The sequence below is a fragment of the Coturnix japonica genome, chromosome 1, assembly GCF_054131305.1.
Source record: "Coturnix japonica strain WE chromosome 1, WE-NBRP24, whole genome shotgun sequence".
In the NCBI taxonomy this organism is placed as follows: Eukaryota; Metazoa; Chordata; class Aves; order Galliformes; family Phasianidae; genus Coturnix; species Coturnix japonica.
In genome coordinates, this window is record NC_140663.1 from 132,915,944 (window position 1) to 132,943,367 (window position 27,424).

Here is a 27,424-nt window from a genome sequence, read left to right on the forward strand (position 1 = left end):
GTACCTGCACATACATAAAAACATGCAGTTTTAGCGGAACAAAAGTCTTTTTAGCAAAGACTCACCGTAGAAACAGGACACAGAAGAAATGTAAGTCTTTAGAACAGTAAAAAGGGGATATTAAAAAAAATTAAACTCCAACCTACATTAATAACACAGGCATCTTTTGGACGGCCATCTTCTGTAATGTAACAGCCAATGGGAAAGCCAGGATTGCAGAACCTCTGGTCATCTTCAACATCATAGCACCAGGTCACAGGCATGTTGTCCACAATCCTGTGAATTACACACAGACACTTCATCATCTTTCAAAACATACAGCATAATGCAAATAAAAATAGACAAATCCACGGGTAGGTGTGTTGGAAATAAATGGCCTACCAGAGCGTTCTATTTACTGAGCCAGTTTCTAAAGTGTCCTTACAAACACAGATCAAATTACAAAGCTCTTCCACGCTGAAGACACAAGGATTAACTGTTTCATTATTTTTCCCTTTACAAATAGCCCAAGTCATCCATTATAGCAGCTAAAATGATCGTTTTCAGTTTCTTTAAGACAAAACACAAAATAAAAACAAAAAACTGTGCTCACACATTACATATACATTATAAATCCTCCAACTTTCTAATTGCTCTCCAGCTGCAAAATGCATGTTTCTTGACACTGCTTGAAGTATCGCCAAGTTCTTTCCCATGCTTCTCTCTATCCACTCGCCAACTAGCTTGTATCTACGTTTGGGATTGCCCCAACCCAGGTGTGAGACCATACACTTGGCCTTGTTTAGCTGCACTAGATTTGCACAGGTCCACCTTTCAAGCTCCTTGTTGATAGCATCCTTTTGGCCCAAATCACTGACTGTACCACAATGCCTGGTATCATCTGCAGACTCTCTGAGGGTGCGCTCCATCCCATTACCCATATAACTAGTGAAAATATTAAACGGTCCCAAGTATAAACCCCTGAAGAGTATCACATGTCACCACTGTCTACCTAAAAATATACTTTTAAATTGAGAGATATTCATCACATGCTCAATTCTTCTTTTGCACAAAAAAAGGCACTAAGAATGTGCTTCTTTATGTAATGAAGTGTTTTAACTAGCTGGAAGATAAATCCCAAAAGCAATTTATTCAAAGAAGATTTAAAATCTTTAATTATTCGGATCATCATTAATTGCTCCAAGATATATTTACACAGTTCAATTAGTAAATGACACACGTGAACATGTGAGACAACAGCCACCTCTTGGTACTGCTAAACCAAAAGACATCTCACAAACTTAACAAGACACGTTTCTGTAAGATTTATCAAGCTGCTGAATATTCTTTGCAGTGATGCATTCCGGGATTACAATCACTAAGCTGTTAATGTTAGTCAGGCACTGGAATGCACTGCCCAGGGAGGTGGTGGAGTCACCGACCATGGGAGTGTTCAAGAAACGTTTGGATGTTGTGTTGATGAATATGATTTAGCCGGGAAGTATTGGTGATGGTTGGACTAGATGATCTTCTAGGTCTTTTCCAACCTTGATAATTCTGTGATTCTGTGAATGTTAACAGATACCTGCTAAGGTCTCAGTAGGTACTTCATACACAGCTAGGACTTCAGACAACAATAAAGAACTACTAAGTGACACGTGGTGTCTTTGTTGATAAAACAATAATGAGGTCTGCATCATCCTCACCACTAGCTGTGTACAGAGCTGGGTAGCAATATTGACTCATATTGACACAACGGAAGAAAGTTTCAAAGAAAAAAAGAAAGCCCCTTTCAAAAACACAGTTTGCAAGTTCTCAGTCTCTAGCAGAGCCATGAACAGCAGGAGCAACAATGGAAACTGACTTGCCTGGCCTTGCTGTACATGGCACAATGAAGCTGCTGATTTGCAGCTATTCCAGGTGCAAGTCATAATACTTGGTTCTTATTTGAGATTCTACCTCCGTAACATATGCAAGAGGTAGCTCTTGGTTTTGTTAGTACCTCCATTTTGTAAAACAAAAAACTGGGAAGCACATTAACCTATTGCAAATTACTTTGGTTGGTAATAAATGTTTGCCCCTGCATCTTCTGCAGCAAAGGCATACAAAGCTGCCTTCAAGCTGCAACGCTGGAACAAATTGATAACTTAAGAAGCAAATCATTTTTCAGAGTTAATCTTCACATTTGAAATGACTTGAAGAGATTATACATGAGGTGCAAATAAGCTATACAAGTATACTTATATGTCTTCCAAGAGTATCTGGTGATGAACATGGTCAGACAAGATATCACCATTGCTGTTAAGTCCAATTCAGTAAGTCAATTACTAATCTTATTAAGTGGCCTTTAAAACCCTAAAAGTACTTTGCACCATCCGTGTTTCCCAGGAAATGTTATGACACGCTGAAGCCTGATAATAAACCTCTGTCAAATCCTCACTTATGCTACACCTTGCTGATCCCCATGTATCAGAATCCTATACCACACTCCTGAATCATTAACCGCAAAATGCAGCCACTTATTTGATATAATTTCACAAATTTTATAAACACATGCAATATTTAATAGGAATATAACCAAATGAAGTATCCTTGATTGAATCTAATTATTTCAGCATTAGGTATATACGCTACAAATCCCTGCAAAAGCAATTGCATCTTTCAGAGCTCCTTAATTTACTCCCCTATTCACTCACACAAACATGTAGCTGCTGCCTGTGAACCTCTCATCTAGTTTATCAGCTTGTAACTTCACTCATTTTCAAGAGATTTCCAAGATTTACATCAGTGAGACAGTCTACCCCCTAGGCAGGACAGCATCAGCTTCTAAGAACAGCAAAAAAGCACTCACTGCCTATTCACTATGGATGACTGTATTGGAAATGAACAAACAGAATGTGGTATAAGAGGAAAAATATTTAATGACACCAGCAACGTTAAACATTTCACCTGCTTTTTTACTATATATATTCAGAATCTTTTAATTTAATTAGATGAAAACCAGTTTTTGTTTTAGTGAATCAATCAGTACGTATTTGGAATTATCTGAGCAATATTAACTATGCTTATTCTGAAGACATGCCAAAATGAACAGCTCAGACAACTTAATGCCTAAGTTGTTCCTTCTGCATCTGCACCTAAAGGCTGGTGTTAGCACGGAACACCAACATACAAAGCACAACAGAGAGAAATATCCATGCACGCCATCTATAACATCTACACAGAAGCTGCAGATAAATGTTTCCCAGCTCCGGGATTTTGATGCAGAGCACAGCTGAGTCCTAAGTAAAAAAATCAGCATCACTTCAGCATACATATTATTATGGCCTCACCCACATGGCCTCACCTTTATAGACCATCAGAAAAGAACCTCGACATCCAAGCAGAAACACACATTCCAAGGTGATTTAGATGATGTATAGTCATGGGGAATGACTATAATGATGTATTAGTCTGGGGAAAAGGAGGCTGAGGGGAGACCTTATCGCCCTCTTCCAGTACCTGAAAGGTTCTTACAGTGAGACTGGGGCAGGTCTCTTCTCACTAGTGACAAGCAACAGGACGAGGGGAAATGGCCTCAAGTTGCGCCAGGGCAAGTTTAGGTTGGATATTAGGAAGAACTTCTTTACAAAAAGGGTAGTTAGGTACTGGAATAGGCTCCCCAGGGAGGTGGTTGAATCGCTATCCCTGGATGTGTTTAAGAGCCTTTTGGATGTGGTGCTCAGGGATATGATTTAGTGTAGGGTTGTTAGGGTACTAAGGTTAGGCTGCGGTTGGACTTGATGATCTTCAATGTCTTTTCCAACCTGGGTAATTCTATGATTCTACGTATTTTTTCCAGTTACATTTTTTTTTTTATCTGTTACAGAGGATCTCAGAGAACAGAAAAAGATTCAGTGTGTACATGTTCCTCAAGTTAATTAGCTCATTTTCATTGGCTGCTTTTAACTTCCATATGCTATACAGAAAAGAAACTTTGCATACTCGGAACTGCTGATCCCATCTGTTGGGCACAACATTACAAAGGGAGCGCAAAGGCTTTTGAAGAGAGTAAAGATGACCTAAAAGTAGACTGAAAGTTTCAGTTCTTACCTCAGATCAATTTCTACGCTTGCAGATGCAAAGAAATAGCAGCACTTTACAGTGAGCAGACAGCAGGAAAAAAAATATCCCACGCCATGTTTGGAAACAAGTATGTTTCCATGACAAAAGCACTCATTCCCGGTGCGTGCTCGTAAGTAAAAAATAAGCAAATGAATATATTAAGGCAATATACAAAATAACTTTTGCAAAAGCAGGAGGGTTAGAGACTTAGTGCAAAGGCTTCACGTTGAATCTGTATTAACACACAAATACAAAATGACCAACTACATGAACTATCAACAGTACATTAGAATAACCAATCCATGAGCTGCTGTCAACTTACCAATGATGCTGATAATTCAGTAGCATGCTTTTTTTCAAGAAATCTAATTTCTGCTTATCCTCCGGCTTTTTGGTGTCGTACGTTTTTGTACAAACAGGTTTACACGTCTCCTTCTTGTTGAATGTGAACTACAAATATGAAGTACATATGAGGAATGGTTAGCAAAAGCATGTTTCTGCAGGTTCAGAAGTTAACAAGTTTTCCCCCATGCACTTATTGTCATGCATGCTAATAACAAGTATTATTGAGACTATATACACTGACATTACAGAGGAGCTTTTCATATTGGCACGTACTATAAAATTCCTTTGTGATCTTAGAGCACGTTGTAAGATCTCTACACTAAGAGCATCTTGTTATCAGTCAACATCTATTTTCTACTGTGGTTTACCATACAAGTCATGTGACCTCACAGTAGCAATACTGTCCCATACAGATTCAAACAAGAATTTTGTCTCTGATAACATGTACTGTGCAAGGAGAAAGTCTCAGTCACCAGAAAGACCATTTCTGATTCTTCTACTCTACAGCTGCACAATTCTTGGACCTGGTTTCAAGAGTAAGGGTACTCAATTTCCTCTAAGTAAGGTTCCAAGGACAGAAGAAAACCTCCACAGCATTTCAGGCCACAAACTACAAGCGGGATTGGTCTCTTCTCACTGATGACAGGACCAGGGGCAATGGCCTTAAGTTGCACCAAAGTAAGTTTAGGTTAGATATAAGGAGAAACTTCTTTACAGAAAGGGTTGTTGAGCACTGGAATGGGCTCCCCAGGGAGGTGGTTGAGTCACCATCCCTGAATGTGTTTATAAACCATTTGGATGTGGTGCTCAGGAATATGATTTAGCAGAGGGTTGTTAGAGTTAGGGTACTATGGTTAGGTTGTGGTTAGACTTGATGATCTTCAAGGTCTTTTCCAACCTGAGTGATTCTATGATTCTATGCAAAGTTAGGTTAAATTATGTGGAATCTCAAATACTGAAATCCAAAAAAGCCCTAATGAAAGGATCTTCGAGATTCTGACCTCTTTTGGTTAGATTGGATTCTAAGTATTAATAAAAACCCTTTTCACAGAACAAACCCTGTAAGGAGACGGTTCTATCCTCTCTCCAAACAACACTTGGCCAAGGTTTTCAGATGGACGTTTCTTTCCTTCCGCTTGACAGAAATCAAACCTGAATTATAGAAAAGATAGCAAAATTAATAAAGTTTCATAGATGTACATGTCAGACCCAATACTGTAGCCCAAATTAAAACCATCATCACAAGTAAAGGAACTATATATACAACAGTTTCTTACTTGAATCTTGAAACACACCTTCCATGTTCTTCCCAATTTCAAGTGTCCCATGCTTGTATTCATTAAGATGTGGACACAACTTGTGCTTAATCTCTTCCATATTAAATAGCAAAATATTTTTCGAAGCAGCAGCTTTACATACTTTTACAGAGCACAGATAAATTTTGTGTACTCCAACGAAGAGTACCGAGAAAGCATTTAACACCTCATTAAGATAATTGATGGGAAGTTCACACCTTGTTACAGGCTACTAAGGACAGCAGTAATACTTTGCCCTATAAAATTACTGTAAATATAGAGGGAGAGGGAGAGAATCTGCAAATAAATTCAAGAAATAGGGAATGGAAAACCCATCTCTTGGAAATTCATTCGAGATTCACAAACTGTTTAATTTAAAAAAAAAAAAAAAAAAAAAGGAAATATAAAACTAAAATGGAAAAATAAATGGACATTCCTCATTTGGAAACAGCTAATTTAAGGCACTAATAGCACTTAAAGAGAAATGCAATTCATCTTGTTGGAAGAAGTGAAAACTAGAACGATACACAGTACAAGATACTTACGCAGTGTATTCATAGGGAAGGACAGACTCTACAGAGTCAAGTCTGTTCACAAACAGCTCAATTCCAGACTGAAAGAATCAAGATAATCAGTGGTTATATTTCACCTGATCTCATATATATATTACACACACACACACACACACACATATATATATATATACACATATACACACACACAAATATATATATACACACACACATAAATACACACACATATATATAGACTTATATCAATAAGGTAAATGAAAGTCTCACACTGGACAGATAAGATTTATGCAACTGCATATCTTGAAATGCAGATTCTCATGTAATGAATTAATCCGTCAGGACCAGACATTAAATGCTATCTAAGCATGAGGAAAACAGAGTCCACATGACAAACCACTTTAAGGCTAACATAAGCGTACAGACTATAAGATATCAAGAATAATACAGTTATCACAGCTGCCAGTTTTAGCTTAATGTAGCAGCTGCAGCTATCATAGCCATCACCATAACTTCTGCATAAGAAGTCTTAAAAGGATGTGGTGAAAAGCACAGACCAGTGCATGTGTGCTGGTCCACAAATAATTCATTTATGAACCAACCAAAAACTCTGCTGTGGGGATTTAAAGAATATACTCAAACTGATAATTTCAAGTTCGAACAGCCGTGTTTTCCAAAGACAGGACAAGGATATCCACATTCACCTGTTTATAAAAGTTTATCAACAACTCCAACCAATTCTGAGGAAGGACCTAAAATCCAGCCTGCTGTGGTTACAGATGTAAGTCTGATCTACTCACATTAATTACAGTAGCGATCTACTGCTAATGAGTAGTAGTAGAGTAGTAGATCTCTCTTCCCCCTTAGTCCCAAAATCTCCTCCCTTAAGCTAGTCCCACAGTCTTTCTGTATTTCATCTGTTTAACTTAAGCTGGTTTGGGCATTTATCTATTATCATTTAACTACGTATATATTTCACACAGAATCACAGAATTGTAGGGGTTGGAAGGGACCTCTAGAGATCATTGAGTCCAACCCCCCTGCCAAAGCAGGTTCCCTACACCATGTCACACAGGTAGGCGTCCAGGCGGGTCTTGAATATCTCCAGAGAAGGAGACTCCACCACCTCCCTGGGCAGCCTGTTCCAGTGCTCCGTCACCCTCACTGTAAAGAAGTTCTTAAGCACATTCGTGCGGAACTTCCTATGCTGTACTTTCATCCCATTACCCCTAGTTCTGTTCCCACGCACTACTGAAAAAAGACCAAATGGGGGAGAACTCAGTATTACTGAAGTGATAATCAGTGGTGGCAACCCTAAGAACTCAGCTAGAACACGTGAAAAATCAATGTTGTACAAGGAAGTTTATCTTTACCCACTTACATAAATATTATGCTACGGCAATTATCTGATTGTGCATTATCTTCTCCTCACCACACATGGGGACAATTCAACTGAAAGAATGATTCAGACTTGCTACATGCCTCTGTCTCGCTTTGCACATAAACCGGCTGGCAAACAGCTTCCAAAGCTCACCCAAAAGAGCAAAAACTGCCTTAAGAACAGACAGAATCACAGAATTATCAAGGTTGGAAAAGACCTAGAAGATCATCTAGTCCAACCATTACCAATACTTCCAGGCTAAATCATATTCCTCAACACAACATCCAAACGTTTCTTGAACACTCCCACGGTCGGTGACTCCACCACCTCCCTGGGCAGTGCATTCCAATGCCTGACTACCCTTTCCAAGAAGTAATACCTCCTAATGTCCAGCCTGAGATAGAACAGACCCCTATTACTCAGCATCCTCACAAATTCGCTATTTAGTTATGCAAAGTTTTCTCACCAGTCCTGCAAGCACAAAAACAACAACCGACCACGGGAGTGTTCAAGAAGCATCTGGAAGTTGTGTTGATGAATATGACTTAGCTGGGAAGTATTGGTAATGGTTGGACTAGATGATCTTCTAGGTCTTTTCCAACCTTGATAATTCTGTGATTCTGTCTGCTCTTAAGGCAGTTTCTGCTCTTTTGGGTGAGCTCTGGAAGCTGTTTGCCAGCCGGTTTATGTACATCTCAACGTCATTGAGAGTTTGGGATCACGGCGTTTGGAATGGGGAAGCTCTATGCTGCGGACTTGTGACAGCCAGGCAGATACAGCTGTCACTGTGTGCTCACTGTGTGCTCACTGAGGCTGGGTACCTGCCCGCAACCAGCGGCTGCTAACTAACTCCTGACCTGCTGGAAACGCAGCACATACAGGCCGCGCAGACGCGGGTAGGCGCCGAGGCCTCCCTCCCTCCCTTAGCACGGCCGCCCGTCGGGCTCACCTTGCACTCGGGCTTCTCCTTGGAGGGCTCGCAGAAGTTGACGGGCGCCAGGCCCGGCAGGTAGAAGCCGGCGGCAGGGGGAGGCGACGCGTTGGCCAGCAGAGCGGCGGCGATGAGGAGCGGCCGCAGGGCCATGGCGGGCGGCGGTGGAGGAGGAGGAGGAGGGGGGGGCGGCTCCCTCGGCGCCTCTCGCTCGCAGCCCCCACCGCAACAACGGTCTCTGCTGCGTCCCCCCCGCCTGGAGCGGCCGCCGCTTCCGGCTCCTGGCGCTCGGACACGTCACCCCGCGCGGCCGCCCGACGGGGGCCGGCAGGGACGGGGCGGGGACGGCGGGAGAGCGCTGAGCGTTCGGTTCCGGGTTGAGCCCCGCCCGCTCCGCTTCCATGGCAGCGCGGTAAGGCCTCTCACAGAATCGATTATCAAGGTTGGAAAAGACCTAGAAGATCATCTAGTCCAACCATTACCAATACTTCCCGGCTAAATCATATTCATCAACACAACATACAGACTCTCTGTGCCCTGAGTCTCGTTGTGGGGACGTGTGTTCTGGTGGGTGTACGCAGGTTTTAATTCTCTGTAGAATATGGAGAATTAAACCTAGCTGGCGTTATACTGATGTAAGAATGGGACAGGCAATTTGGGGACAGTGCAAAGAATTTGCTAGTTGAAAATTAGAAAGGCAAAAGGCAGGCTTGAATTCAGCCTGACCACTGTAGTAAATGACAACAAGATTTGTTTTCACAAATACACACAAAAAAATTCACAAATTTCACAAAAAATTTAACTGGGAGGAGTGGTCCTTGAGAGCAGCTCGGCAGAGAAAGACCTGGGGGGTTCTGATGGACGAAAAACTCAACATGAGCCAGCAGTGCGCTCTGGCAGCCCAGAAAGCAAATGGGATCCTGGGCTCCATCAGGAGAGGGGTGGTCAGCAGGGATAGGGAGGTGATCGTCCCTTTCTACTCTGCTCTCGTGAGGCCCCATCTGGAGTACTGTGTCCAGGTGTGGAGCCCTCAGTACAAAAAAGACATGGAGATTTTGGAAAGGGTCCAGATGGGGGCCACGAAGATGGTCAGGGGGCTGGAGCACCTCCCCTATGAGGACAGGCTGAGGGAGTTGGGTTTGTTCAGCCTAGAGAAGAGAAGGTTGCGGGGTGACCTCATTGCAGCCTTTCAATACCTGAAGGGAACTTACTCCCAGGAGGGGAGTAAACTCTTGGAAAGGGCTGACAATAGCAGGACTAGGGGAAATGGTTTTAAGTTAAAAGAGGGAAGATTTAGGTTGGATGTTAGGGGGAAGTTCTTCACTAGGAGAGTGGTTAGGCCCTGGAACAGGCTGCCCAGGGAGGTTGTGGATGCCCCGTCCTTGGAGGTGTTCAAGACCAGGTTGGACGGGGCCCTGGGCAACTCAATCTAGTAAATGTGTATGTTTGGTGGCCCTGCCAGGCAGGGGGGTTGGAACTACATGATCCTTGAGGTCCCTTCCAACCCGGGTCATTCTGTGATTCTGTGAAATACACTAACAGTAAGAGGAAGGCTAAGGACAACCTCCATCCTTTACTGGATGCTGTAAGGAACATTACCGCTAAGGATAAGAATGCGGTTCTTAACGCCTTCTTGACATCTGTCTTAATAGTCAAACCTTTGGGGTACTCTACCCCCTGACATGGAAGTCTGGTATGTCTGGGATGGGGGGCTGTATGGATGCGTTCAGTTTTGGGCCCCTCACTACAAGACAGACATTGAGGCCGTGGAGCATGTTCAGAGATGGGCAATGAAGCTGGTGAGAGGTCTGGAGCACGAGTCTTATAAGGAATGGCTGAGGAAAGTGGGATTAGTCAGCCTGGAGGAGGCTCAGGGGAGACCTTATTGCTCTCTATAACTACCTGAAGGGAGTCCATGGTGTGGTAGGGGTCGGTCTCTTCTCCTGTGCAACTGGACGAGAGGGAATGGCTTCAAGTTGTGCCAGAGGTGGTACAGGTTGAGTATTAGGAAAAGCTGCTTCTCTGAAGGAGTAGTCAGGTATTAGAACAGTCTGCTCAGGGAGGTGACTGAGTTCTTGGCGGTGTTCAAGAAACATGTAGATGAAAGGAACACAGTTTACTGGCAATATCGACAGTAGGTGGACGGTTGGACTCAATGATCTTGGAAGTCTTTTCCAACCTTAATGATTCTGTGATTCTATGACTACTAGTGGCATGGATATGGAGTGGGCAGGATGGACCTGCAGATGAGTCAGTTCACCCAGAGTATGACCAGACATAGCATTGGGCACTTAGATCACATAATATACAGTTACTTTAGGTTATTTTAATTTATTTTTATAGATTTCTACACCACATATTCAATTATTGTTTAATATAAACATATGCTAATTTATGATATAAATATCATATGTTAGATTATATGTTAGGTATTTATAAACGCAATGTATTTGAAATTTAAGTTGTTTATCTAGCTTTCTTATTCCTAAGTCTAATTCCTACTTGTCTCATCCTGTAGATATCCTAAGAGCACAATTATAAGATCAAGGCTTGTGACAAGCACAGCTGGAAAAGGTATCCCAGTTCTCTCTTTTTATTTGAAATTACTCATGGTTAGGGTAATCAGGTTGAAAATGATCCAGGTTCAGTTTCTCTTCTGCTAAAAGAGAGTTCAAACATATCTCCCTTTTCCCAGGTTAATATTCCAAGCAAATTACTTTTGTGGGCCTAATTCCATTCCTTTACATGAGAGAATATTTAAAGGCCTTTGCCCATTTAATCCTCATCTTCCCTGAGAACACTCGAAAAGCTTCACGATGAGCAGGAGCCATGTTGTGCTTTGTGATCTGCTTAAATCCCTCCTTTTACTCTACCTCCATGACTAAAAAGCATGCTGATTCAAAGCAATTATAGTGGGTGCTCTGCCTCTTGGTCTAAAGAGCACTGGGATGCATATGATACTGTATGCTATGGTGCTCCATATGATCACATGGAGAAACAGTTTGTAGTCTGTATTATTCATTCAATATAGTGGCTCTTAATAACCATGGGTTATATCCGAGAAATAGCTATGGTCTACGAGGTCTGATTTTGGCCTGGGTGGGACCTCAAGGTTAGCAAGAACTTCAGTGGGAATTTGGTTGCATTCTTCCCTTCTGGGACTCCCATGCTGCAGGTTTCACAGCCATAGGTCACCATGCAGTTGGGTGTGTTTTTAATACCAGAAGAACAAGTATCACAGGTTTTATCAGGGGAAATGCCAAGATTATGCAAGACACCAGAGAATTACTATCCCACAGATTAGTAAGTGAACAGAAGTTAAAGCAGAAGAGCAGCCTGTATTATTTCACTCTGAATTTCTGATGATGAGAAAACACAAATAAAAGAATAAAGGGTCGTCACAAACTGCTGGAAAGTGTCCAGCACTGAAAAATATTGTCTGGTTTTTGTTATCAGAATAACTTTTATTACTGTTGTTGTTGTCAACTTTTGCTGTTTATGTCTGGACCACAGGGAGTGCCTTATTCTTACACGGATTCACAACTCTTATAGTTTAGTTGTTCATTCCAAAAACAAACTTTTAAAAGGCCCTTATATCCTACCTGTCATTGGCTAGTGCACTCTCCCAGTATATTCTCTCCTTTGCTTGGAGGCACTGACACCCAGTTTTCTTGTAGTAATGTCCAAGCTGCAGGGAGGCTGCACCACTTTGGAACAGATACCTGCAGTGGAGTGTGAGCACACAGTTAAGAATTACTTTGCTGCACAGTGTTTAGGCCACAAACATCTACTTCACTGCAAACATTATTTGCAACAGAAACTGGGACCCAGATTTCCGTCCTTCCAGATGAGTTCTGCTGTATAGAAATATATGAAATATAGAAAGTGTCTTGTAAATGACTGCTCTCTTTTGCTCTCCTGAAAGAGTCAGCGCTAGCAACTTCATGATAAATCCATTTTTTAGGAAAATACCCTGCTAAGTAACTAGCCCTCAGAGTGGCAGTTTGAATATTTTTGTAGGAACTGAATGCTATGGGAGACAACATCAGGAGGTAAAGATAAAAATCCATTTAAAGTCTCCTGTGTTCCAGATGACAATACAGTGATAGAGGTGACATTATAGTGGTCACTGTTGTAACTATTTGCCTTCCTTCCCCCAGCAGATATATCAAGTATGCCTGAGAACTTCTTGCAGAGAGAACAGGTAAAGGATTATAGTAATAGTAATAGTAATAGTAATAGTAATAGTAATAGTAATAGTAATAGTAATAGTAATAGTAATAGTAATAGTAATAGTAATAGTAATAGTAATAGTCTTGTGCGGGTTGGAAGGGACCTTAGAGATCATCGAGTCCAACCCCCGGGATTCGAGCCTCTGTGTAGCAGAGCGGCACTTCTACCACTTGCGCCACAGGGGGATTTGACACCCGGGCCCCGGTGTCACAACACGGCATTCCTACCACTTATTATGGTTTGTGAAGCCTGATGCTACCTTGGCTTGAGGAGATCTGAGCAATGCAGTTCTGCTGAGCATAAGGTACTTCTGCAAATGATTGGAGGCCGATTTTTTGGGAACTTTATTGCTAAAAATGGAGGGAGTGCTTCATCACTGAGATGATAGCAAAGCAGGGTTGCAGCTGAGGAGGAAGATGAGCACATGAAGTGCTTTCATCCTATAGATCTAAAGCTACCTTGGCAATAAGGATGTGTCATTAACCATGTTACTTGTGGGTCTGATGTGAACAGAGGCATGGCTTGAGCTTACTGCAGCTCATAAAGATAATTGCAGCATTGCCAGCAAGGTGCTGGGCAGAGATCCTGCTGGCTTTGTGCCCTTTCTCCCAATGCACTGTTCTCTGGCAGGTAGGTGTTGGCCTGGGACTGTTGCAGCAGCTGTGCTGCAAGCCTGGAATACTCTACTGGGCTTGGTGGTATGTGACGTATACTTCTGGTCTGGATCAGGGCACGGCAGCTGTGATCCAGGAAAAGCCTATCCTCCCCTGAAGCCAATTCACTACCTAACCATTTACCAAGATAAACAGTCAATGCAGCATTCAGAGAATGCAGAAACTTGGCTGGCTGTGCCATTGCTGTGTTTATTCAGTTTTACAACTTGCACATCCGTTGATTGCTTTTTTTTCCTCCTTTTCTTTACTCTTTGCTCAGGAATTAACTTCAGCACCTTCTGTGTCTTTATGATCTGCCTCAGATTAATATTTAACACAAATGCGTTCAGCTTTTGGTGCGCTACCAGAAGCCCTACATTCTTGTTCGCACTATTTCAGATGACGCAAGAAACGTGCTAGAAGTCTGATGTCGGACTCGACAAAGGAAGGACTTAATTTAAAAAGAGATTTGTCGGGTAAAGACTACTAGTAAATCTGAACGGAGAGTGCTGAAAAGATTATGCAGCCAATGCTCTGTATTAAGGTAAAATACAGCCCAGCTGACCACTTTGCCTAGGCAACAGGGCAGAGCCTTCAGGGAAGTAAGTGTGCCAAAGGAGATGTGGCAATGCCTTGCAAACATAAATCAGGAAGAGGGGGCACGTGGCACCAGCTAGCACAGACTGAGTGGTAATGGCCTTGGGAGCAGCTGAATTTATGACTGTTTTCAGCAGTTGCTCTGTGTAAGGTTTCTGCGGTGTCTCTGGTGAATTTTAAACCAGCACAAAAGAAAGTGTGGGGAGATTTCTGCCTGCGTGGCCCACGCCTGCCATGTTCGGAGCGGGCCTACACCAATTAGCCTGTTCAGCCCTCAGGGTGTAATAATGTAATTGTTGTTACCATTAGTACCAATTACAGAAATTAGAAAGAAACAAACCTTTATACAGGAGAAAGTAGAATATGTTTGTGGATAAACCAAAGGGGAGTGCTTTCTTTTAATAGCTCCATGACCCTCAAATCAATTAAGCTGGTTACGTGTTCAGCAGTCAGCATGGTCAGTAATTAGTAGTTTCTCTGCAGTTCCAAGCTTAAATACCACTCCTGGCCATCACTGTTTTCTGAGAGACTTCAGATCTGGGTGCTGACCTATCCTAGAGCATCTGGGAGTAGCCTTATATCGGTCAGTGAAGGAAGCTACGGTAAGTTGAATGCTGTCCAGAGGCTGTCTGTGAGGTAGCCACAGAAGAATCTGTGTTTCTGTTTTTTCTCCTGAACATTCTCTTCTTGGATCTTAGACAAGAGTTAAACTAGTTTTTTGGTGGTTTTTTTTGTTTTTTTTTTTTGCAAAAAGCTGCAAGAAAAACCTAGTGTAATAATCTATATGGAATTCTTCTATAAGTGTAAACATGCAGACTGACACCATTTGGTTATTACCAATTAATCTCTGGTCCAATTTTTTGAACTATTTTATCATTGCTTTTCATACTTCTGTGGCAGAATGTATTAATACATTCAGTCTCTTCATTCATGGACAAAGATTTACCCAAGTCCAGATCCTGGTAGTGAGTTTTGCACCACTGTAAAACAAATTCAGATTATATTCAGATTATATGTGAAATTCAGATTATGGGAAACCTTCTGGAACGATGCTATAAGAGCTGCAGAGCCAATTTGGGCTGCAACTGGTCTAGACAAGATCTGTGAGCAAGTTGAAGCCGTTAAGCGATTTTGAGACATGAGTTCCTCTGTGGATTTCAGTTGGGAATTATATACCAAATTAGGAGCCAACTGTTCAGGTACACCGAGCTTGCACTGAGCTTCTTAGGTCTTAATTTCAGTCCTTGAACTTTATAAATGAGCATTTTTTGACTCACATGGAAGGTATTTATTAGAACAATTCCCCCTAGCCAGTACTACAGGGATTGCTCTACCAGATGCCTGATACTGTCTAGTCTTCTGTTTCCAACAAGGACTGCAGAGCTCTCTGTAGGAAGGTCTGCTTAGAGAGGGATTTTCTCAGAAATCTCTTTATTTCTGGAATTTTATGCTCTGGAGTATAAGAAAATGTATCTATGATGGCTTTTTATTCTGCTTTATCAGTGTGTTCTAACTGCAAGCATGATCATTTCCAATAAAGGTTTAAGCCTAGATTTCAAAATACTTTGATCACAGGTATGAAATAGCATATCTTAGATCAACAGGTAAATTATGATACATATGTATTTTTGAAATTGGATTGTTTTAAATCTGCAGCTGTTTAAGATTCATCCCCTACTCCTAGTACTGGTAATGAGAGGTGATGGCAGAGTCCAGTTTGCCTACTCTGTGTCCCCATGCCTCTCTCATGACCATTCTATACACTACCAGTCTGGGGGAAAAATCGCAGCCCCAGTGCCAAATCTGAGGAATATTCCCATCAAAATAAAAGAAAAAAATTCAACCCTGTGAAAAGTTGTCCTCTAATACACCGTATTTTCCAACTGCAGAGGGAATGAGATCAGGGCAAAGTGACACTGGTGTGCATGGTGTTATCCCTTCCTATCCCTTAGGTCTTAACGTGTGGTGCAAGAGCACTGCAGGGGTCACCATATAAAATGTTGCATAGGTTTCCCTAAATGATAGCAAGCAGCAGGCTGGTACCCTCATGAGATGCTACAGAAATAGCTGTGGGTCATCTCTGTCCCGACTTGTGGCTGTGGTGGGTACAGCTCTGTGTCACTGTTGTGGCACTCAGAGAGGCAGCCAGGCCGCTGACCTTCTCAAGATGACAGTGGTGGGAAGGTGGCGTGGGGTGGGCTACCACACATGACTGATTCAAGCCTCTTGCTATGGGGTCAGAACAACTGGTGCCTGGCAGGAAACGGGTGGAAAGATTGTGAAAGACACAGGTATCAGCTGGTGATGTGTGCTGGAAGGTGGCGGGTGAGTAACCTTGCTGCGTTTTGTGGTAGTGCTTCACCTGCAAGTGCCCGCTGTGAGTGAAATTGTCTGAGCTGCTGCCGCACTTTATCAATTTCACTCTCAGCAGGCTCTGCAGGTGAAGCATTTCATTGCGGGAGTCAGACTCTGCTCTCCCCTTCGCAGTCTGAAATAGGAAGAGGGGACAGGAAAGAAGTTAATAAATGGCCAGAGAAGAGCAAAAGCAGGACAGAGAGCAGCAAGAAGCAGCGTGCGTGTTAAATGGTACTGGTAATTCACTGCACCTAACCCTCTAATTCTGGTGCAATCCAACACTTAAAAAGGCTTTACTTCACTGTTTTAAAACTTACACTCGGAAATAAAAGAAGCAAGAGAACCTCACAGCTGGAAGTGAAAAATTACGGTGAGTTTTTCTATTACCGTGTTTAAAATGCCGTGTAAGGTGATGTGGGTAGAACTATAAGATAATTTTCTAAGACTTCACCCTGACAATGGCATATAGGGGCTTTTTTCTGGGATAAATGTAGGCCAGTTTGTTTTTTCCCCTAAGTTCTGCATTTCAGAAATGATGTGCTTTGGTTTCGTTGCTGCCCTGTCTTAAGAAAACCTGCATTTGATTTTCAGTGTTGCTGGTGCCTCTTCACTTTACTTCAAAGAGAAGTTCAGCATCCAAGATGAGAACTGAGCAAAACTGGTAACCGCATCTGATTGTTTCACTACTGGGAAAAGAAGCCCATTCAATTCAGGGGTCAATGGGATATCAACACAGCATTAGAGCTCACAGATCCATCTGCTTCCAGGCAGTTGCATCCTATGTCTTACAGGAACAGAAGACAGCACAGAGCTAAAGCATTTAAACTGGCTTTCAGTTCCTACAGGAGTTTCCTTCTTGAAAGTCCTTACAAAGCTGCAGGCCCATCACTTCAGCTGCAATGAGCCCATTCCCTGGGCTAAGTCCCAGCATGCAGCAGGGTTACACTCCATGGCTTTGGGAGGTGATGCACACTCCTCCTGTAGGATACCGCTGATAGCATCAGCCTCTGTCCCAGTGACATGTTTGGGAAGGGACTGCACCATGCAGCCTGTCCCTGAAGTTCCAGGGAGAAAGAGAGGCTTTTTGTTGCAGTGAGTGCCCAGTGACAGGAGGCTGAACCTGCCAGCTTTAAGTGGCTTTAAGTTTGCTGCTGTCTAACATGGGAAAACAGGTTGAAAGACTGCTGCTGAAGGAAGGCGATCTGGGTGGAAGTGGTCGCAAATCAGCCCAGCTCTTGTGCTTCAAGAGGGAAGGGAGCGAACGCGATGAAATAATGAACTTAAAACAGAATACTTCAACCCACTCCAAGAATTGCTAAATGCAGTCTTGTGGAAAGCAATTTTAATGGGAAAAGGTGCCCTGGAGAACTGCCAGTTCCTAAAAGAGACACTGAATATCTACTGAAAAACTGCTGTGATACAGGGAGCTCACAGAAGGCACGGGGAGAGACAGCTATGGCTGCAAAGGAAGATCTTTAATGACCTGACGATGAAAATGATGGTGCAAAAGGTGGCTTCATTTCTGCATGTGGACGACACAAGTAAAGCTTTTAGCAGTGTCCCAAATGATGCTCTCATGGGCGTGCCAGGGAAATGTGGTCTTCATTAAACTACTGCAAGGTGGGAAAGAGGAGGCAAGTGATTGGTTATGTGTGTGGGAGCAGAAGAGGAAGAAAGAGAGGGAAGACAGCACAAACCAGGGTACCTTCTTTTTACTACAAGAATAATTATATGGTCCAAATTAAAAATGAACAAACAAACAAACAAAAAAATCCCCAATATATTACACGTCTAGCATTGTAGTCTCACGCACACACCTTTGTCTTCTCAGCAATGCTATGTGATGGTATAATGGAACCTGATTTGCGAGGCTGCTTAATACAGACCTGACCTTTGCTAATGAAAGGACTAAGATCCTTTTCATGAAGCTTTTTGTTTTCTCAGATGAGGGAGAAACCCCGGAAAAACAATTGCAGCTTCTCCAATGATGAAGTACACATTCACATTCTAAAGGGTGGGATCTCTGAGCGCCAACATTCGAAAGATTAAATGAATCACGAGGTGCATTTTTTTAATGGGTGACCAGTAGGGGTTCCGCAGTGAGTAGTTTTGTCAGCTCCCACCCCCAAATGGTTTTAATAATGTTTTTGACCTCATTTGCAACCAGACCTCTTTCATAGGTGCAGACTTTGTCCTTTGCCAAGCAGTTTGTGAGGAGTGCTGCCACGTCAGAAGGAAGATGCCAGGAAAAGGTGGTCCTCCTATTCACTTTTGTATAAGATCTCCTTAGAACAGGGCCCAGCCATAACCTCGCATGCTTTTAAGACTTCTAACATTATGTCCCAATCAGAAATGAAATGGAGGTTACCCTAAAACTTAATTAAAATATCAGTTGATGAGATTAGAATGTCAAAAATTGGCGTAAAACTTCACTCAGGAGAGTTAATCTTTGCTATGTCTAACAAGTTCATTATAAGTTAAAGGAATTCTGCAATTTGCAAACTGCATCCCAACTGATGTATTCCCTATCCCAGCAAAGCTAGGAAGGTTACATGGATTACAGACAAACACCAAACTGCTGCTTTGGTTTTTATGATCGGTAGGAAGAAGATGTGAAAGTCAGTACATGTAATACACGAGAGACAGAAATGTTTGCAGGTCTTTTGGTGAGCAGATACAGGTGCTCTGAGTGCCCTTTCCTCTGATAATGGCAGTACGTTTCCTGGGAGGATCACCTGGCGGACCTCACACCGTCACCATATAGGAACAGAAAACAGAAGCTGTCATGAAAAGAATCTCACCTGGTGTGTTAGTTTGCTAACAAGGCAAGTCTCATCAGACTTGCAAGAAAAAATCATTAGTAGACTGTCCTATGAGGTGGGTAGGTCTGTAAAGGTCACTTTGGGCTGCTCAGGAAGAGACATTTGTTTGCCATTTTTGGATCTGAATGAGAAGGAATACAGGGCAGTGCCATCATGAAGATGGAAGGTAGCACAATCCCAAAGTTTCCAGGGGTTTTGCAAGAAAATAAAAGCAATCTGTGGTTTCTTGGCCTGCTAAGAACTGGGAATCCAGATGCAATTGCAATTGGTTACTGCCCTTTGAGCCCAGTGGTCCAGGCAATTTTCAAATCTCTTGACAGCAACAGACATTCAGATGATCCAACAGACGTGCAGTCCAGACTTCTTCACTTCCAAATGTACGACCATGGCAGGCAATGTCATACAGCTGTGTCTGCTGCTCATTCAGAGCTGCTTCTCATTTTGGGTTGCCTTCTGATGCGTGAGACAAGATGCAGAGACTGATGCTGCTGCTGTCATAAGAGTATGTGGTTCATGGGATTGATCTCATAATGTTTCACATTTTTTTCTTGGAGGATACTGTTGACATTGTGACACAGCTCCAGGAACTACCAAGTCTCCTATTGGCTCCAGTAGCTTCTGAGCCTGTATTTCATGATACTTTATCTGCCAGGAATATGGAAAAGCTCTATTCTGTTCTTTCTGCCTTGATTCTCCATTACCTGCCTTTGGTTGTTAGGAACCTCATATATGCATCTTCCTTTGTTCCTCCTCTATCCACGTATTCTTCCCTGAATGGTGCTCTCATCATGCTCCACTGCTGGCAAGCCAACTCTGGCCCTCTCTCTGTCACTGATAAGAAGCATTAGGCTGGAGTTTCCAGAGAAGAGCAGCTCCCATGGGTGCAGAAATGCCTGCAGGAAGGCATGGCCATGGCCCACTGACCTCTCTCCTGCTCTTTGCTGCCGCATTGAGCAGAATAACAAAGCATTTGTTCTTGACAAGCAGATGGGGAGGAATTGGCAAGGAGCCCGGAATCCTTATAAGTTAATCGCTGTCTATTCAGCTGTAAGTAAAGAGAATTTTATCTCGAAAGAACATCACTCCTTTGGCTTTGCCACCACATATTTACTCGCTATATCTTTTTGTCTCATACCGTTCTCTCAAGGGAACAATAGAGAGTTATATTTCCAGCTATGGAGAAAAACTGTCTGAGGGCAAATGAAGAGGAATGTGAGGCCATTCACTTAAAGGCAGATGACTTCTGATGAAGGTATTGTGCTATTTACGTGCTTTTATATCTCTATAACACACTGTGCTGCTTTGGGTATTGTCATAGAAGGCAAGCAAGTTACTCCAGATGGAGGAAGTGGGCTCTTATGCCCACCTTTTGTCAACTCTTGTGTGACTAAGGAGGAAGGACAGGTATAATTCCTTCAGGTGTCTTCCCTCTTCTCTGCTTGCCTACTATTTTGAATGAGGGAGATAGAGTTGGTTGAGGACTGGTGAGGAGCTCCTGATGGACCCATTCTGACAAGGGGAGAAAACAATGTCTGGGTTCAGGCTTTGAAGTCCTGAGTTTACCCATGTTGGTGGCACCAAGAGACTGGTTAATCTGATGTCACCTGGGCAGGAGCCTGCATGTGAATGGTCGGGAGGGCTGCACAAAAACCCAGCCATCCCTTACCTGCTCTTGTTGGAGCTATAATTAGACTATCCAGTTAATGAGTAAAAGATACCTCAGAAAATAGCTGCTTGTGCTGTGCTTTGTGCCTAAGGGTACCCCAAAGCAATTAGGGAACTGTGGGTGCCCTAAGCACAGGGCTGTGCTGGCTTTCTGCTCCCGTGCTGCTCCGAGCAGAGCAGCCACATACATCCTTGCCATCCTGCCAAGCAAGAGGCTGCAAACCCACTCGGGATTCTGAGCCCCAAGGAGGGCTGTTAAGCTCTCCCCAGCTGTATTCTGATAAGCTTTGGTGCTTTGCAACTCCCCTTTCCAATTACCAGCCCTGCTCCCTGCACTGGCCAGGTCTGATGCATACGGATGGCTCTGCAGCTACATAGGAGCTTTGGGGCTGAGTGATGGAGGAGGTGGGAGGCACAGCAGTGCAGAGCAGGGACATACAGAGGAATTCAGGTGGTGTCACCTCACAGCTCTCTTTGGCAGAAGCCCCTAAAGTTGTCTTCACGGCTGAGGATTAGAGTCACCTGGATGTATGGTGCAGTAATGGCCTTGATGAGAAACACTTGTTCGAAAGGACGTAAGCTGATAGAAGAGATTGAAGCATTGGAGCACTGAGGGTACTGTGGTGTGTCTGTCACTAAAGGCCAAATGGGAAAAGAACATTTTGAAATGACTTGGGTATAACTGACCTGTTTGGGTACACTTTGGTTCCCAAAGACAACATCCCCCAAAGCTTCTTTTTATAGCAATGCAAATTTAAGTCAAATTTAACACCAAAATCATGATTTTGGGTATGGTGGGCTTGACACTTTCCCTTCCCATAGGCACATTCTGGTTTTTGTAACATCTCTACAGAATTATTTGCAGCCCCAGCATTGGTGTCCCAGCCATCGAGTAGCTGTCCTGGTCCTGCAGCCACTGGCAAGTTGCTGCCTCACCACGCTGCATGGTGCCCCATGGGTGCTGAGCGGAAACCTGGCTTGATGCAGACAGTGGACAACCAGGTGCCCTGCATCCCTACAGCAGGCTTTATGCCTGACCCTGCTTTGCAAATAAGGCTGATTATGGCAGAGCTTGTGCTGAGTGTCTCACAAGGGACAGGTGAGCAACTGCAGAGAGCAGAGAACAAAAGTGGGGAGCTGAAGTCTTTGTTTTCCCCCTTCCCTAAACTCTCATTTCCCAGGGCTGGGCTCTTGACCCAGGCTGGTACCGAGGTTTTATTAGTGTGAGACTGGAGCCAGGCTCAGGCTGCTGCTGCAGGTAACACACTCTGCAATTAGCTCAGAAAAGAGATCTCTGGGGGACAAAGGGTTTCTCGCCAGGAGAAAGAGCTCTCCATTAGTGTCAGCTCCAAAGCAAATCGAATCGGAGTTGAGAACAAAGAGGCTACAGGCTGCCTTACAATTTTAATATCCTAGATAACTGACTTTTTATGTCTTATTTTACTATTGAAAAGCATCATGTGTGTGAATTGTGAAGATCCAGCCTCGGTTCTAAAAGAACAGAGGCAACAAACTTGACCCGACAACTATCCTGAGACCCCTGTGGGAAGCAATAATCTTGAGAAAGCCGGTGCAGGCTATGTTTTCAATTTATAAATTAAATGTATTTAAAATTTATGAACTTTGACTGCACGAGTAACTACTTCATTAGACCTTAAGGCTGCATGTTTCCTTGGCTTTTTGCGTGGTAAAGTGAACCACATTTCTAATAAACATGGAAAGAGATTTCAAGATAGAGTCACTACTTTTATGTAAAGCACCCTCCAGACTCATTAAAAAAGTTTACCACCTAAATAAAGCAAGCACACTGTAATTCTTGAACCCATAAAATTGTTAATATATACATAATATCGGTCTACTCTTGCATGTACACTGCTTGATATCAATGAACGACATACAGTAAGGGTTTTACTGTAAGGAAATAAGCGTATAAAACTATGCTTTGCTAAGTCTTATGCTGTAACGTGAACTCGAGAAACGAGAATGTAAGTTGGGTGCTGCTGTGGTTTACTGAGTAGGTACAGCTAATGGCATGCACGGCCTTAGGGGAGAGTGCTGCAGTGCTTTGACACCCAAGCTTCAGCTGTAACTGACACTGTCCTGTTTCTCCTAGCTTATATCAACCAGTTAGGACCCCTCTGACAGACAGCAGTGGGGACAGGCGGTGGCACGGTGGTGGGCACCATGCATTGGCCTACTAGGCATGGCTGTGGCTCAAGGAGCTGGTGCCATGTGTTTCACCTCCTCCTGACACTGGTATGTCCTCAGCTGCAGCACAGCATCCTGCTTTGGGAACTTCAAGGGGCATGTGGAAAACCTGAAAGGTTTCCGCAGTTGAAGACTGTCACCATGGTCCATGTCTTGGACCACGGCTCCTGGATGGAGGTGATTCTGCCCTTGTACTCTGCTCTGCTCTACCTGGAGTACTGCATCCAGGTCTGGGGCCCCCAACACAAGGAGGACATGGAGCTGTTGGAGCAGAGGGCTGCAAAGATGATGAGAGGGCTGGAGCACCTTCCCTATGAGGACAGGGAGTCTACAGAAAAGCTGGGGAGGGACTTTTTTGAAGAGCATGTAAGCAACAAGATGAGGGCAAATGACTTTAAACTGGAAGAGGGTAGATTTAGACTAGATATTAGGAAGATGTTCTTCACTGTGATGGTGGTGAGACACTGGAACTGGTTGCCCAAAGAGGTTGTGGATGCCCCCTCCCTGGAAGCATTCAAGGCCAGGATGGATGGGGCTGTGAGCAGCCTGGTCTAGAGGGTTGTGACCCTGCCTATAGCATGGGGTTGGAACTTGGGGATGTTAAAGGTGCCTTCCAACCCAAACCATTTTATAATTCTATGATTCTATGACCTTCTGACAACAAAACTTTGTCTCACAGTGACACAAATCCCTCATCCTTCTCTGCTCAGACATTACTTCTATATCCTGTCTGTCAGACTGAGCCAGTCTGCATGCGGAAACTTTTCCTCTGCCCAAGCAAAGCCATCTGTTGGAAGACAATCCCCGCCTTGGATTTCATGTGAAGCCTTGTCTGTATGATTTGCAGCTGGTGCCAAATTCACATTCGTTTCTCCTGCCTCGGGATTAGCGGTGTGAAAACTACAGGATTTGCTTTTTCTAGCAAAATCCCTCCTCTGCACACACGCTTTCCCAGCTATGGAAAAGTGCCCTCAAACCCTTTCCTGCCTATCCCCAGCCTTTCAACAGCCCCAAACGAGAGCAATGTTTGCAGAAAGTATGGGGTCACGGAACAAGCAGACCTGCTCCTACTCCGATCTCTTTGATATGGACACCATATGGGCCACCGAGCTGGTCCCCACTCCTTAGAGCTCTTGTTTGTGTATATTGTAAGCTCCTCTTAAAAGAAAACAATGAAAGCCCCAATGAGTTCCCTAAGTGAAACAAGCGGGTAAGGTAGGGCTGCATATGGCGCTAGTAAAACTAACAGCGAAAGTTAGCGAGAGCTGAGCAGCCTTTGTATTAATTCTCTGGAGCTTCAGGTACAGCCTAATGTAATTACTTGCTCTACTTTGTAGCTTTTTAAGAGCAAACAGTGTGTTTTAAAAAGTTACTTTTCCAAATAAAAGGGTCGGGCCTGGAGCAGACAAAGTACCTGATTTTCGTCCCTCTGAAGTCAACAGCAAAACTCCCGTTGACTCCAATCAGAGCGGGATTATGTCTCACATTTAAGAAATACAACCCAACAGAGCTGCTCTCTTTTAAAACTCACTGATTCAGCTGCAGGGCTGTACCCAACACCGCTCCCATGCTCAGTTTGCCCTGCTTTCTTTTCCCCACCTGAGACTCCAGAAGCTCTCAGCTCCACTGGTTGGGTCTCCATCAACAATGTTAGAGTTTAAATTAGTTTCTCACATGAAGACTGCTGCTCTGCAGACATCTGGGTGTAGGCACCGCATCCAGAGACACCAATGCTCACTGGATAAATGTGATGGTTTCACATGATGAACGTTCATGCGGTACGTCTGTATTTCGATACAGTCATTCTGTCAGAATATCGTGAATTTCTATCAACAAAACCAAGCCCCTGTGCTACCTCTTAGCCTTTTCCTGGCTTAGATCTTACCGTGGTTATCAACAGAGCAGTCAGAAGCGATGCAAAGCGGAACCGCACCAAGATCCTTGGTCTGCGTCAACCTTGGCTTAAGAAATACTCCCCAGACCTCACTGAATAGCAAACACGGTGTGGAAAAGCCCCTCTGTAGCCACCTGGTGCTGGGAGCAGTCTCCTATCAGCCTGCAGTTCCTCACAATTCACCTTCATGTATGGCTCCTAAGAGCAGCGCGTGTTCCATCGCCTCAACTCACCCTGTTATTTCACTTCAGGTGTTTATGGTCTCTAATCAGCACCTGCCTCCCTGTACTGGAGTCTGTCCCATACCCACAGTGGGTTTTTCATTCGGGCTCCTCCTGGCCTGCTTTCAATCACTCACTCTGCTCACGCACCTCCAAGGGTAGATGAGAAGCAGATTTTATCAAATTGGCATAAAATGCAGTAAAGCCACACTGGCTTTTGATAACTTCAGTCCTATGCTTCGCAGGGTTTATTAGCAACGTTTTGCTATTGATTTTCCACAGCTGCTGTAGGAGATCTCCCCGTAAGCACACAGAGGGGAACACCACACAGCCCAGCACTTGGGATCTGCCCCTGCAAAGCCCAGCAAAGGACGGGGCTGGGCACCAGCACTGCAGCTTGCAGCAACCAGTCCTCAGCTGGGCTGTACTAGTTCGCATAGGACAGCGGCTGCTGAGTTCACACCCAGCTGGATGAGAGGAGCACGTGAGCAAAGGATGGCTCTGGACCTTCACCTCCCTCTGCTCCATGTGCTCCACCTGCCAAGGAGATGCCCTGGGAAAGGCAGCAGCATTAACTCTGGCTATGGGGTGTGGGGCAGCATAGGCACCACGTGGGCTCTGACCCTGCTGCCCTTATAGAGGTGTGTGTGTCCTCCTTTTGGCTTCTTTCCTCCTTCCTTCTCTATCTGTGTTACAAGGACAGTCCCTGACTATAAATTCAAACACAGCAGCCGCACCAGCACCTTTTTATGTACCAGGAAGCAACGTTTGCTCTCACGATGACTAATGTTAACGGAAGTAAAGAGTGACAGCAGTGCAGCTGCTGCAGCCCAGCACTGCTTGGCCACTGGGGCCCACCCGGTGCCTGGTGACATGGGCTCTGTACCCAGGGTGGGGGACACAAATTCAGGCTGTTAAGATGTACCTTCAAAGCTCAGAGTGAGCTGGAATGCTCTGGGAACACAGAAACACCTGCTGCAAGAGCACTGATTGCAATGGGGGATGCCGGGGTCCCTGCAGGACAGTGCCATCCTTGTGCTGCATGGCCCCGTGCAGCCTCCTCCCCACACAGGCAGCACCTGCAGGGAAAGCAAGAATGGGTTTGCTCAGTGTCAGCCGTGATTTTCTGCTGGCGTTTCCATCAGCAAGATGCAGAGCCAGCCACTGACAGCAAACCCAGCTCACAGTTTCACACCAAAACTGAGGGTGTTGTGTCTGGTTTCTAATGGGAGTGATGGCGGGGTGAAAGGGCTGCAATCGATTTCTCTCTAGCAATAAGCAACGAGGTGCAACAGTCCGAGGCGTGAGCTCAATGCAAGTTAGACTGAGGCTTCGTCTCAGTTTGGCTTTGAGGCAACCCAGCCATTCAAAGTGAAACCCAGCTCAGACCACTGTGGGGACTTTCAGACTTCACCCTACCCAGCAAGGTTTGAGGCATGCAAATGGAGGCCCACCAGCCCCCAGAGGCCGAGGCCCGAAATCGAGGGCGGTGAAAGCATCAAAGGAAGGAGGCTGGGGAAGCCCTGGGGCAGAGGGAAATCCTCCCATCCCCTCTTTAGAGGTGTTCAAGGCCAGGTTGGATGGGGCCCTGGGCAGCCCGGTCTGGTATTAAATGTGGAGGTTGGTGGCCCTGCCTGGGGTGGGTTGGAGCTTCATGATCCTTCCAGTCCGGGCCATTCTGAGATCACCACTGTGATTAGATTTCATTCAAACATTTAGTCATGCAGCTAACGACTAAGAGCAGCACACTAAGATCCACACAAAGTAAGCCAAGAACCCATCGCCTTTTGAGGTTTTCCCCCCCTCTTTGCATCGGACAGCCATTCCAGCCCCAGGAACCCCCTCCCGCAGCGCCCCACCGCAGCCCGCCCGCTACGTCGTACAAACGGTGACCTCTAGCGGGGAAGCTGCTCTTCCTCCGCAACCCAGCGAAAACCCTGTGAGGGCGGCAGCTGGTCCAGGTGGGCCTGGGACGAGGGGGAGGAGGAATAGGATGTCTCCTTCCCTTGCACTTCTTCCTGTGACCTCACAGCAGCCTGCTGGCCCTCTCAGCCAAGACCAGACTCCAGGGCAAACCCCAAGCACTTCAGCCAACACAGCACTGATTTTATCCTTCCTAGACATTTGTGCTCATGCCAGATCAGGACGATGACTCTATTGTCACAGCCTGATTGGATGTGTTTTCAGACAGAGCTAAAGAGGCACATTGGT

The 27,424-nt window shown here is 44.4% G+C and overlaps 1 protein-coding gene and 1 long non-coding RNA gene across 2 annotated transcripts in view; one reads left to right on the plus strand and one right to left on the minus strand.

The window, feature by feature from the left end:
* TM9SF2 (transmembrane 9 superfamily member 2) overlaps nt 1-8,855 on the minus strand; it is a 23,238-nt gene extending 14,383 nt beyond the window's left edge. The window contains exons 1-5 of the mRNA XM_015851506.3: nt 8,584-8,855; nt 6,269-6,336; nt 5,487-5,580; nt 4,406-4,533; nt 147-276 (exon numbers count right to left, since the gene is read on the minus strand). Of these exons, the coding sequence (XP_015706992.2) occupies nt 147-276; nt 4,406-4,533; nt 5,487-5,580; nt 6,269-6,336; nt 8,584-8,718 (555 nt within the window). The 5' untranslated portion in view covers nt 8,719-8,855. The remainder of the gene's footprint in view (nt 1-146; nt 277-4,405; nt 4,534-5,486; nt 5,581-6,268; nt 6,337-8,583) is intronic.
* Nucleotides 8,855-17,129, plus strand: LOC107307983 (uncharacterized). The gene is made up of 4 exons (XR_014942050.1): nt 8,855-8,977; nt 11,084-11,139; nt 12,726-12,769; nt 16,995-17,129. It is a non-coding gene; the product is annotated as an uncharacterized LOC107307983 (long non-coding RNA).
* The last annotated feature ends 10,295 nt before the right edge of the window (nt 17,130-27,424 follow it).